Raw genomic sequence first — 14,444 nt, 5'->3', positions numbered from 1 at the left:
GGTGACTCTTATTACTTTGCGGCTCTATTCAGATCTGGTCTATTCTTTGAAATAAATACATGTGCAGAAGTGGGAAAAGAGAAGATGCTGTCTGTGCAGGGTTTGGTAAGAAGCATTAAAACAACATTTGCCTTTGGACACTGTGGTGTAATGAAAAGATCTCAGCCCCTGTTCTGGGCACATGACATGGCCTGGTATTAGAAGGTTCCATCTTCTCACCCGATCACTTACAGGTTTCTACAGATGATCGGGACAGAGCTCACTGAAAGGGTTAAGTTGTAACTGGCATAGACAACATCAAAAAAGTTTATTAGCTGAAAAGTTTTCCACAGTTTATCTGTAAGACATGTGGTTTTGGTTTGGTTTTATAAACGGCAGTTCTAACAGATATACCAGTGTGAAATGCAGTTCTAGCAAGCAGCTTCTTCCATAAATAAAAGTAACAGAGGCTGAAAGGAATAAATGGTATGGTGTCAGATAGAAGGGAGTTAGTTGTAAATCTGTGGCCACCTGAACAATAAGGTTGAGCAGCTTCATGGTGTTACTGTTCTGTGTCTTTTAAAACCTACACGAATGCTGGTTTGGGGTCTTTTTAAAGTAACAAGTTTTGTTTTTCAGGGCTGAAAATATGAATTCATTTGAAAAGTGATAGTTACAGAAGAATGCCAATTTCTTTACATGGATTTGCATTGGACAGTAGCTGTATGAACATAATGGTGCTCTGCTGGCAGCAGGAGTTGCAGTCGTGTTTGTTGAGTTTATTTTTGTAAATGGAAAAATATCATGTCTCAAATTATTGCTCTTACTACACATTTCATTTTACTGCAGCTTAACATGAAAAGATACAGAGATGATTTATGTGGCTGTTTGGATATTTTTCCCCTGACATGACTCTTCATATGAAGTTCACTAGTGAGCACAGAAAATATAATGTAATATTACTGTATGTGTTAAGGGATGCTGTAGTGGCATTCACCTAATCTGTTTTGGAGTTGAGTTTTTCTGTTTCCTTGTTTTGACTTTGTTCAATCAGTAAGCACCTGGTAGTATTCCAGAAACTGGTCTTAGACGTGGTGTCAAGCTGTGTGTGCATATCTACTTTTAGCACTAATCATAAATGCCAGACTAAAGAGGGGATTTACTGTCCATGGCAGAGCTGGATGCAGCACTACAGGTGGGGTCTCAGCAGAGCAGAGTAGGAGGGCAGAATCCCCTCCCTCGTCTCGCTGGTAACGCTGCCTTAGATCTGGCCCAGGATACAGCTGGCTTTCTGAGCTGCAAGTGCACGTCACAGGATTACATTGAGCTTCTCATCAACCTAACCATTTTATGTACCTGTCATCTCTTGAAGAATGCCCATTAAAATAAAATCTTTTTAATTGTTATTAGCATTAAAAGCATTGCTGTTCAATCTCTCTTAATAGTTCTTTTCGTTTGATTGACAATTAGCAAATTAATGGGGAAAAGCCAGTTAATGCTATAGTCAGCTTCAGGATTGAAAGCTGTTCCTTATTTAATTTTTTTTCCTTAGTGATGGAAATACATTAAATACTGGGGAAAAGGTCAGGGTAGGTTGTACTCTTGGGTATATTTTGTTGTTATTTGTCTTGTTGATAAAGGTTTTGTAATCTGTTCTATTTTCTCTAGTTCAGATGATAGTACCACTTAAAAACATAATACTTAAGGGAACATTTTGGGTCACGAGATCCTATCCATTGCTGTTACAGGCAGTCACATCCCATAATGCTATCCATAAACTGATCACAGCAGGACAACAGCTATTGTGTTCACCACTCATATGGAGTGTTGTCCTGTAACTTAGGGTTAAAACTGTGCTCTGATTTCCAGCCACAGTGTGCTTGTGACCATTTTACAGGCAGCTCTAAGAGTACAGTTTTCTTTCATCTGTCACAAGTGAGTTGCACACCAAGGCAGAATTTAAGAAAACACTGTCAGCTCTGTCTCATTTTTCATCTAAGACAATTAGGCTTTTTTAAGACCCATTCTTCCCTGCAGCTTATCACTAAGTTTCTTGGCATGTAGTGTTCTGCACGTAATAGCTGGTACATGGCTCGTCTCTCTGGACATTAACAGCTCTGCTCCTGCCAGACCTTCAAATGGCACAAGATTGCCTTCCTGAAACCACTCAGTGGTCACTTAATTTTTTTTCTCCCCACAGAGGGCAGGACCTCCTAAGAATATTTAAGTGGTTTGCCTGTTCCTTCCTCACAGCTGCCTGTAGGACAGAGCATACCAGGGCACTCTGCACCATGTTGATCCTGCTTTGAGTACATATCTTATTTCCTCTCCTATTTTTCCAAAACAGATAAGAACAAAGGCATCTTGGCAAGTTGCTGTGTACATATGAACAAACATGTTGGAAGATTTATTTGTGAGCAGAAAGTGGCAGCATATTATTTGCAGTCAGTGAAGGTGACTGTGCTGCTAACTCATTACTTTCTAACTAGAGGTCAAGAGCTTAAATGAAGTTGTGTGTGGCAGAAATACACTTGTTGGTACTGTATGTGATTTATGAATTGGAGAGATGTGAGGTCCTAACCAGAAACAATTTGTTCTAGATGATCCCAAAGCTGTAACTGATTGTCCTGATACAAAGAAAACCTCAACTGTGAATGCATTAAGATTAACTTGTATTTAGCATGCCTTTTTTCTTCTACAGTACTTTCATGGAGTCTGCAGTCTTTGCTGAAAATAATGCATAGGTATAATTGCAGGAAACTGGGGGGCAGTGACTGCTAGATATAAATTTCTAATTGCAAAAATGTTTTTAATCTACAACAGGAGTTGAATACAATACACTAGAAAGTTTGAACCATAAACTTCTTTGAAAAATAACAAATACAGAATTCGTGGTCATAACTCAGTGATATTACAATATTTTAAAAATTCCTTTGGCATTTGCATCTGAGGTCAAGCCAAGAATTCCTAAAAATGAAATCTGTATCTTTGCTGAAGTTTATAGTTCACTGAATTGAAGAACTACAGTACTGTATACTTCATAACTCAGTAATTTTATTTTGCTACATTAAAGGAAATTAAGCAGATCAAAATATTTATTTAAAATGCCAATATAGTAAGAAAGAATAAATTTGCAACCTGGTTTGAAATGGTTACAGTTTAGATTCCTTATTTAAGCATCTCCTAAATAAATTCATATTTGATTTATGAGTTCTTATCTGTAAGCTTTTAAATATTCAGTTTGTTATTTACCAATTTATATTGCTTTTCTATGTACAGGATGTGAATGAAGACCCTGGAGAAGATGTTGCTCTCCTCTCCGTTAGTTTTGAGGATGCAGAAGCTACTCAGGTTTTTCCTAAGCTGTACCTCTCCCCACGTATTGAACAGTGAGTGAGAGGTTTTTTCTGGAATGTTTATTCTAGTTCATCTCAGCACTTTTCAATCTTTTCCTGATATGTGTGATAACATACTAGATGATAACATACTATTGCTTTAAATTGCTTAAAGTTATAGTGGTTGCTTTGAGAGTGTGTGTGTGTGTGTGGTGGAGAAAAGATAGATCTTCTCTCAGCTAGTTTTGTTTGTATGTGAAATTCTTGTAGCATCACAATCTCTGAAAACCACGTTTGTCCTTTCTTGTGGCAGTATATTTTGAATGCCTTCTGTGGTACAACATGGTGATAGCTTTTGTGGGAGGGAATCTTTAAATTTTTTTTGGGTGGGGGGGGGTGCGGAGAAGGTAAGTTCTCTATATAAACATAATACATTTGAATACATTATTGTTGTAGAAGCTAAAGGGCTTGGTTAGCTATGCTTTTGGAATTTGCAGCTTTAGTAAATTACTTTTTTTAGGAGAATGTCTGAATATTTAATTTTAAGAGCATTGAACCTTACTGATCTGTTTACCAGTTGGCAAATTTGCTGAGAAATGGATTTTTACTCCTAAAATGGAGGACTGGAGACTAAAAATCTATCTGTTTTCATTAAATTTCTTTTCTTCCTTTTCTGAAATTGAAAATGTTTTAATGCTTTTCCTTGTCTTCAGTATTTCAGTCTTGTAATGTTTAAAAAAATAACTATGTTAGACTTTACAGGTATACCACATTCAAACTGGTATAAAAAACAAACATTGTTTTAGTGATGTGGGTTTTTTTGCTAATAGGACAGTTGACTTTCCTATGAACTGGTGATGACTCTTCTGTGTAGAGGAAAGACGTGAGATACTGACTACCACAGTTTTATAATAACTTGGGAATAAAGTTTGTGTGAGTGAATAAACATGGTATCTTGACATTTTGATAAACAGAATATTGATCTGGATAAACTCTTGGATGTAGTTTAGAAAATAAAAACCAGAATTTGACTTAGATAAAGATATAAGACTTCTGAGATACTTTAAGAAAATGTAGGTTACGTATGCATGTGCAAACACACAGATAATGTATTTAGTAGCTTTCACCTTTTCATATTTTTCATCAAGTCATTCCTTTTTTCAGCATCAGTTGTGGGAATAATTGTAGTCAAATATGTAATTATGCTTCTATATTCCAAAGGATTCTTTTTCTGAACTCTTAAAAGCAAATGGGCTACCATTAGTTTCCATTGTATTTCCAGCTGTAGTCACATGTTGATGGTTAAGTATGTTTCAGGCCACCCAGGTATATCTGTCTAAATCATCCACCAGCTAATGAATGCATTGCATATTTTTCCACTTTCAGCAGTATCTTTAGAAAGATGTTAACCTCTTGATACCTAGCAGAATAGCAATACAAAGGAAGTCTTTGTCTTCCTAAAAGTATTGCATTTTCTCTCAGTGCCCTAAAGAGCATCTGATTTTAGATGTGTGATGTACAGCGGTACAGCAGAAAGATACTTGAGTGGTATTGGTATGTGTCTGACATTCTGGTGTATTTATGGCTTTTGTCATTTACAGCTGATGCAGTCATGTTCAAATCATGCCAGTAAACCCTGGAGTTCTGTGCCACGCCTTGTCACATTATTTGTGTGTTGAGGTTGAGATACTTATCTAAGTCAATCTGTCTTTCTGCATTTGTAACATTTCCATCACAGTATCTAGGTACTGATAATGATAATTACTGAAGCTTCTTGTGAGCTATTGCACCTCCCTTTATGCTACTAGCTACTTCTTATTTGCCATGAAAAAATGTATGGATCTGTTTCCACTGTTTGTAAATTGTGCTTTAATAGCAAACATGCATTTCTCTCTTGTTCTTTCCCAAAACCAATCTTTGTGTTTAGCAGGGGCTGAGAGTCTAGATATTTAACTTCCCAGTGTTTGGGAACTGAAGCAACAATGTGTACTTCTTCATACTTTTTGCCAAAAGTATAAAAAGCCTCAAGAAGCCCTCCAGATTAGTTTAATGACTTGAGGCCATGGCATGGTACATTTGAATTGTGTTCTGCTTATAAAGGTCTTTCCTGCTGCTCACAGTAATTGGATCTACAAAAGCCATGTAAGCAAATTGCCAGTGTTTTTTTAATGTGCAGCAGATTTTAAGGTGTCCCAAGTAATAGTTGATAATTCCCAACATAACATTCCCAAGAATTCAACAAAATGTGAAAAATACCAAATTCCCACAGTTATTTTGCTAACACTAAAATGTGTTCACATTAGGAAGAATGAGCAAACAGGAATAGCATTTTCCTGACATATGAAATAACATTTCAGGTTTGTAGAGCAATAAGAGGAAAAGGGCCTGTTTGTGTAAAACGAGTTATCTCCTGCTTTCCCAGGAGGTCTCATTGCTCTTGTGCTCTGCCATATAAACACACATTCCCACACTGACCTTTCTAAAAATGATACATACCCACAGATCTTGTCAGCAGATTTGAGTCCTAGAAATGTGAATATAGATTTTTTGCTGTGAAGGGTTTTTGTAAAACACATTTGCTCTATTTTTTTAAATTGATAGTAGGCATAATAATACTAGGACTTTGACTGCACTTTGTCATATACTCTCTAAGAGAGATTTCCAAAATCAGGGAAATGTCCACCTTTTAGGTTTGGGGTGAAGATGTTAGTACACTGGTTGGCTTGAAAAGGTTCACATATTAAAGCTGCAGGTAGAAATGCAGTAGAGAAGGGTTGTGGATCATTCAAGTCAATTCTGGTGCTTTATTGACTTGTATGGTGTGATGTCTGGCTGCAAGATTGTCAAGCTCTTACAATGAACCAACCAAACCCACATTTAGGGATGGAAATTACTTGTATTAATTTATAAAAATCTCATCAATAACTATTCATAACAATACCTGGTTTAATTCTTTCATTAAAGCATGCTAATTGAAAAGTTCATTTTGATACTATTTGTTCAAAACACATTAACACATTAACAGCAACTTTTACTGTTTCCTTCATTTGAAATCAGTCACTTAAAAAGCTTACATTCTATAGTTTTAATAATTCTTCTGACTTTTTATTGCATAATAGATGCCAATAACAGTTACTTTCAATTATTTCAGAATTAGAGCAAGATAAAATGAAACATGGGATTTTTATGAGATGTATTCGTTTTTTTTTAAAACTACCATCATTACTGTAGTATCATAGAAAACAGTTTCTGCACACTTCTGTAGGAAGTGGTAAACTGAGAAACCACACAGACTGACCACACAACTTGAGAGATTGATGCTTGTCAGCATCCATGAGTGTGTCCCCAGCTCATCCTTCCCTTCCTCCCACCTCATGGTGGGCGACTTGTCTAAGGATGCTCTCCATCCTCTGCTGTGAGCTGCTGTGCTTTGGGAAGAGGGTCATACAGCTGAGCTAGGTAGGCACAGCCGTGCTCTAGGGCATGATAAGGATCTGCTGAGATATTTACGCTTTAAGTCTCTGATGCATTTCCATGAGTTATTCTCATGGAATATAGTGGTTCTAAACCTGTTGGTAGAAAGCATCTTGTTCAAAATTGCTTTTCTAGTGACAATGTACTAGATACGCTTGTGGGATGGAAATTTGTAATAAAGCTGCCCATCATGTCTTTGTTTCTCATTTATTAAAAGTCATTAGATTCTAAATCCAAAGAATCAGTGCAGGATTGAACAGATGATTTCTAAATTAATGCTTAGAAGTTTGTGTCAGCATACTACACATGAATGTGGATCAGAAGGTTTTGGGCTTTTTTCTTAAGAGAAAACATTTGATGTATGTAATTTTTTTTTTTCTTTTTTTTGGTGAGTCATCCATGCTAAAGAACATAAAAATGGGTTCATCTTGGTTCACATTTTAAGAAAAAACTATATTAGGGTAGAAACACTGTTGCTCAGTGAATGCTGTGTTCCCTGTGTTCACAGAAATAATCCTGCAATAAACACTGTTGTCCTGGAGGGCTTTTCTCTGATAAATACACAGACGTGAATATGCTAAGAAAACCAGCTGTCAGTAGAAGTTGTTTTGCTTAAATGGATCAGACTCCATGCTTTGGGGGCTGAAATGGTCGTTTTTTACTGGTCTGGGAGCTGTGCCAGAGGGTTCTTCGTGACTGAGGGTGGTATGCAGAGTTCGGTGACTGCGTTTAACCTTCCCATACAGGCAGGGGAGAATAACAAGGACCTGATCTGAACTCTTTGGCTTTGAATGTTCCTATATGTTTTTCACTGAAGAAAAAATTGAAGAGAAAATGAAACGTGTGTTTGCTTTGAGGTATTCCCTGTCTGTTACCTGTGCTTTCTGCCGGGAGTTGGAAAAGCATAGAATATTACCCATTTACTGCCAAGTACCACCTCTTGCTATGTTTGAGACACAGGGGAGCTGTGAAGGGCTTCACCTTTGAAGCTGGCATGCCGTGCTGCCTCCAGTAGAAGCCTGCTGTTTCACACAGATTATGCATACACAGTCACTAAATGAATGGTTGTGCTTATGCCTTTTTATATGTCTGCTTTCTAGAAGTCAGAAGATTTTCAGTTTGGCATACTAAAATGGGATTATTCTTGTGAATTGATGATTTCAGTAGAATTTTTAGTAGTCATCCATGGCAGTGTATGGCTTCTTCAAGTCCCAGAACATCTTTGCAGACATGGGAAGCAGGAGGAATTGTAGCTGCTTTGCAGAGCTTCCTGTTCCATTAGGCTTTGTTTGGTCAGTGCCTGGCCAGTGCATCAGACTTATTTACCTGCCTGCTGTGTGTGCCATGCCCCCGTCAGCCAAGGCTTCAGAAACTATAGCCAGTACCATAACCTGATTGCCAACCTAGCTCTGCTTTGTACTCTTCTTGTGTCCAAAAAATAATCTGTTTTGCTGCTACCAACTTTTGATGGCATGTTGACAGCTTCAGAAGAGATCAGGACAGACTGGGACTGGCAGTCAAAGCAGATTGACTTGTACTTCTATTCCAGGTGTTCAGCTGTACTGATTGTTCTTTTTTTTTTTTCTTCCCTCTGAAGCTGCTGTAGAGCAATTAGTGAAAATAGTTGTAGGAGAGCTAAGATTATGTGTCCATCATCTAAATGGTGTTTTAATGCTGGATATGTTAATGCTGTCTTTAAATGGCTCAGTTAGTGAGATCTTTAAGTCAGTTAAGAGACTAAGCAATTAGACCTATTTGTCGAGGTATGAAATACTTGAGGCAGTTCAGTGGGACCAATTTTGTTGCTAGGTAATGAGGTACCAGTTTCCCTGTATAGGACACATGGGACAGTTTTTGGTCTGACGTATCTTTTGTGGGAATCCAGAGCTCAGTATTGCCTCAAGACTCAGAGCAAATCTTAAAGCTGAGTATTAGGAAGAGTTTATGTCTTCTGGAGGTTTTCTCAAGCTCTGAGTGTCAGCCTGTATGTTTAAGGCTCTGTAATGTGATGGTGGAGGGAGTATTTTTACATTACATATCAGGCACTTTATCACTTGAAGTATTTTCTTATGTGGTTGAAATACACATACAAAAAATTCCTTAGTAAAAGATCACAAAAGAAAATAAAAATGTGATTCAACACAGCCCTCTTCAACTCCCTCTGAATACTTCTGACTAGGGTAGAATGGTCTACAGAAATTGATTGTTTTAGATTGAATCTCTCCATTAATTTGTTACCCTTTTTCACTTGTGCACATATAATTTATTTCAGGCTACCCTAATTAAACATCCTATTCTGTATCATGTTAGTTGTCATGTGCTATGAGTATGCCACCTTTCATTGTAATAATCCGTGTTTCAACACAGGAATTTCTAAGTGTTGTTATAAATCTCTTCTCAACTAAAATATCTTTCTCAGGGTTTTATTGTGATATCACTGTCTCTAGGCATGTTTATCCACCTACAAAGAGTGACAATGAAGGAAAAAGGGAACACAATAATTTTTTGGGGGGACATCAGACATTATTCATTAAGGTGTTAGTGATTCTTTACTGTTGCCCATATGTTTAGACTTGTATTTTTGTACAGTGAGATTGTCAAAAGCATTTTTAATTAGTCAAAACTAATCCTGGCAACAGTATTGAAGGTTGCTGTAATCTTCATTACTAGCTAGGTCAGTACTTAGTATTTTTGAAATCTTCCTCTCTATCTGCAATAGTAAATATTAAAAATTTAATATTTTTAAATTACTTTTTTAGATGTGTTTATTTTGATACTGAAGTTCACTTCAGGAACAAAAGGTCCTAAAGAACTCTGGACCAATGGTATGGACAGTTTGAACTCCTTGAAATGTTTTCTGTAACATTAATTAGGCTGACAAAATAAATTTGTTGCAGGAGTCATCTTTTTATTGTGCGGCATTTGGTATGGCAGTAATAGGGTCTGGTAACTGGGTTAAATGTTACCCTAAACAATTACTGACTAGGTGTTTCTTCAAATTGCAATGGAAAAATCGGGTTCAGGTAAAATTCATATGTAGGGGAATTTGGAGTTTTTCTGGGGTGAATTTATTTTTCCTTTCATTAATAACATCCTGGTATTAAATTCTGCTTTAAAAAAAACCCAACAGTTAGATACAAAGATTGTTGGAAATCACAACTGAAGCAGTAGTTTCTCTGTTGTTAAACAGACTTAATTCCAAAGACTGCCTCTTTGGAGTTAAATTGCTCTTGTAGAGGAAAAGTGCTTCCAAGTTACTGACAGCATCAAATTTTAAAATTGCCTGACAAGTTTGAGGCTTCTGGTAATTTATCAGTAAATCTAATCATAGAATCTTTTAGGTTGAAAAATTCCTTTGAGATCATCCCGTTCAGATATAAACTCAACACTGCCAAGTCCACCATGTCCCTAAGTACCACATCTGCACATCTTTTAAATACCTCCAGGGATGGTGACTGCACCCCTTCTCTGGGCAGCCTGTTCCAGTATTTGGAAATCCTTTAGGTGAAGAAAATTTCCCTAATATCCAATCTAAACTTCCCCTGGTGCAACTTGAGGCCATTTCCTCTTCTCCTATCACCTGTCCTTTGCAAGAAGAGGCTGAGTCCCACCTGGCTACATCCTGCTTTCAGGTAGTTGGAGAGCGAGATAAGGTCCCTCCTGAGCCTCCTTCTAAGTTAAACCAATTCAGCTCCCTCAGCTTCTCCTCACAGGACTTGTGGTCCAAACCCTTCACCAGCTCTTCTCTGGACTCGCTCCAACACCTCAATGTTCTTCTTGTAGTGAGTGACCCAAAACTGGCCACAGCACTCGAGGTGTGGCCCCACCAGTGCTGAGTACAGAGGGACAGTCACTGCCCTGGTCCTGCTGGCCATGCTATTTCTGATATAGACCAGGATGTCATTGTCCTTCTTCGCCATCTGGACACACACAGGGTCATGTTCAGCTGCTATTGACCAGCACCCCCAGGTCCTTTGCCGCTGGACAGCTTTTCAGATACAGTTCCCCAAGTTTCTAGTGTTGCAAGAGGCTGTTGTGACCCAAGTGCAGGACCCAGCACTTATTGTCCCTCCTTCTTGAAACTCATACTGGCCAGCCCTTCGATCCGGCCAGATCCCCCTGCAGACCCTTCCTGCCCTACAGCAGATCAGCACTCCCACCCAAATTGGTGTCATCTGAAAATTCAAAAAGGGGCACTTGATCCCCTCATCAAGATCATCAGTAAAGATTTTAAACTGGACTGGCCCCAATTCTGAGCCCTGGGGGACCCCACTAGTGGTCAGCTGGATTAACTCCATTCACCACCATTCTCTGGGCCCAGCCATCCAGCCAGTTTTTTACCCAGTGAAGAGTGCACCTGTCCAAGCCATGGCCTGCTAGCACCTCCAGGAGAATTTGGTAGGAAGTGATGTCAAAGGCTTGTCGGTGACAACATCTGCAGCCTTTTCCTCATCCACTTAATGGGTCACCCTGTCACAGAAGGAAACCAAGTTGATCAAGCGGGACCGCCTTTCATAAACCGGTGCTGGTTGTGCCTGATCCCCTGATGGTCCTGCACATGCCATGTGGTGACACTCAAGACAATCTGCTCCATGACCTTCCCCAGCGCAAGGCCTAACAGGCCTGTAGTTGCCCAGATCCTGCTTCTGATCCTTCTTATACATAGTCATTACATTTGCTGATTTCCAGTCAGCTGGGGCCTCCTTGGTTCACCATGTCTGCTGGCAAAGGATGGAAAGTGGCATGAGCAGGTCATAGAAGGTTTTTCTTTCAGATCAGAGCTGAGATTTAGTTGTTCTACTGTATTCATTCTATCTGGGTAATAATTACCAAAACTGTCAAGCAGTAGTTAAATGAGATAATTAGAATCTTGGCAGAAAATGCAGTGGGTATGGAAAGGCACATTTTTTCAACAGTTATTAAAACTCAGATTTCCTAGAGTACACTTTGAACCCACTTTTGTTGCTGCGTGGGTATTTGTCCCAGTTCTTGATGTAAATGCAAACCCACCACTACAGAACGTGGTATCTTAACAAAGTATGCTTTCTTGAAATTGATTTTTGCATATATGGGATAAGGGATTTGCTTTCTGAGTATGGTGATTAAACCATTTGTTTTCAGAGAACTTCATTCTGATTGAGTTCTGCATATTAGTGTTCTGTCTTCAGACTTTTTATATTTTATTATTTTAAACAATTAACAAAACTTCAGCTACTGTTTAGTGCTTGCTTCCAAATGGCCATATTCAATTGGTACAAATCTCTGATCACTGGAAAGAGAAAAGTAAGGATTTGCAGATACAACCTGTGACAAGTGTGAGCACAGACCTAGTTGTATGTGAAAGACCTCAGTTTGATTGTCTCTGTTGTCTTCTCCCTCTGTCCCCCATCCCCCCCATTGGGGACAGCTGGTAGTTCCTGTTAGGAACCACATGCCTGTTACTGATGTTCCAGGAGGGAATGTGGCAGTACAGGGAGCATGAATTGAGAAGTATGGCAGAGAAATTGAGAAGTGTGGGGAATCTGATAGGCAGGAGAGAGAATATAAGGGGAGGGGTCTTGGCCCCACTGTTTGTGCGAAAACAGATTGTAGTGCACTCTTTGACGTTACCAGGAGGGCTGGTTTCCCTGCCAGCTTACCTCCCCATACACTTCTTGACCCCACAGTACTACGGGGTATCACCTCTCAATTTCCTTTGCTTTCTGCCTCCCATCTTTCCTGCAAATAATAAGTGGCATTTTAAACTTGATGCCTTCTTGAAAGGAACATTAATACCTCCTTAACTGTCCATTGTAGGAAGATGCCATTTTCCCAAAATAAATTATGGCTGATTTTTTAAAATGTGACAACAGAATTTCTGGGGGTTTCCTTTTCCCTAATTATTGTTAAGAATGTGGTTCATTGTATTGCTTATTTTATTTAAGGCATATGATACAGTCACAGTCTGTCCTGCTACTTAACTACTACGAGCTGCTTAGCTGATTGTGACTAGACCTACCTGGAGAAAATGTATAAAATACATTGTCAAGAGTGAGTCTTGTTAATTGAATAGTCTTTTCCTAGGTAACAGATTCCCCTTCAAGAATATGGTGAACTTCTTTCCTAGGAACTTTACTCTGAAGAATCCCCTTTAAAAAATCACAGGCATTTGTCGAATTTTGAACCTTGCACAGGCATCCTCTAACAATACTAAACTTCATCTATGTTTAATCAAAGTGCAGACTACGGGCAACAAATCATATGGCCATTGTGTTAATAAATAGGACTCTTTTTATGTATAGTTTGGAAAAACATACTTGTGTGTCAACAAAGAATATTACAGAATTTAAATGAGAGATCTTGTATGTGATATTTAGTATGTGCATGCAGTACATGTCAAAACCCATGGAAGAAGACAAGTTAAATTTGGCAAGGACTGAAAATTATGATGAAAGTGTAGATTCTTTTTAGTTGGGTTTTAAAACTAAATTCTTTGAGCTGGTTTCTGGTCAGGGGCCACTAAAAATACATGGAGAAGAAACTTCATCTGTTTAACAATTTCAGTGGACAAAACTCTGTTAGTACTGAAGTTGCAGACACCACAGTGCAGTGGAAAAACCTGTACAAATAGAGCGAAACAATTCTGCTTGCAGATATTTGCTGTTGAAGCCAATAAAAGGGCTGTGCTCTTCTGTGTGGTTTAGTGATGTCAAGCACTACTTGCTGGAGGCAGCTGCGCTACTGCAATGCTTTCCTGACCTTAAATAGCCTATATGCTGGGTAATGCAAGTGTTCAAATATAAATACAGGGCACGTAAGGACAGAGGGAGGCCAGAAAAGCCATCGAGGCCCCTTCCCTCCCCTGAATTAGGCAGTGTCTTCCTCAGTATTCTTCTCTTCTGGTATTTGTCCAAGATATTTACAAAACCATTCAGACTAATTGTTCCCTTGTGTTGCCTCAGTACTGTTTATTCCATATGTTAAGTACTGCGTGTGAAGCAGTTCTGCTCTTCAGTTGCTTGCTTTCCTTTCCTTTTCCTTTCGTCGACGTTGCCTTTGATATTGACCCAAACAGTTTTGCAACCTCTGTCTGTCCTGGGAAGCTGTGTGTGCCCACTGCTCTTCCCTAGACCTCTCCACGCAGGCAGGGCTTTCTGGGACATTCGGTAGAGGTAGTTCCTTCAGGTCATGTCTTTGGTCGACTTCCCAGATTTTTTTTTTCTTTTGCTCTGTAAAGGGAAGATGGTTAGATGACATGTCTCTGTAATTATGTAGTGATTCTCCTAATTTGTTCCATGGCTCAAAAATTGTGTTTCTTTTGTGCCTGTAATGAATGTGTAACTTGCTTTCTACCTCCTCAAATCCTGTTGTTTTAAATCGGTACTCTTGTTTTTGTTAATTTACCTATCACTTAGGTTTCACATACTGCCTTCCATTGGGGTTTTATTTCTTTACATTTCATCTCTATTTTCTGATTTCTCTTTTGGCTGTTTGTTTTCAGCACTGCACACGTCTCTAAAAAATTCGTTTTGTTTTCGAGACATGAGGCTCTGGTTTTTGCATGCCAGGTAGGAGTTTTTCCTGCAGTTCACATAGAAACTGCAAAGAAAATTGAATGATGAATGGACATCCTGACAAAACAAGTCTTGTTGAAAGTTTAGGTAACAAAAATTTTAT

General features: G+C 38.7%; 1 protein-coding gene across 2 annotated transcripts in view; it reads left to right on the top strand.

Annotated features, from left to right (window-relative positions):
* Window positions 1–14,444, top strand: part of BABAM2 (BRISC and BRCA1 A complex member 2) — a 162,571-nt gene that overhangs the window by 83,570 nt on the left and 64,557 nt on the right. For both annotated transcript variants that reach the window (XM_041413497.1, XM_041413498.1), the window contains exon 7: window positions 3,259–3,368. In XM_041413497.1, the coding sequence (XP_041269431.1) occupies window positions 3,259–3,368 (110 nt within the window). The remainder of the gene's footprint in view (window positions 1–3,258; window positions 3,369–14,444) is intronic.

Source organism: Onychostruthus taczanowskii, unplaced genomic scaffold, assembly GCF_017590055.1.
Source record: "Onychostruthus taczanowskii isolate IOZ18803 unplaced genomic scaffold, ASM1759005v1 scaffold42, whole genome shotgun sequence".
In the NCBI taxonomy this organism is placed as follows: Eukaryota; Metazoa; Chordata; class Aves; order Passeriformes; family Passeridae; genus Onychostruthus; species Onychostruthus taczanowskii.
This window is presented reverse-complemented; position numbering and strand designations above follow the sequence as displayed.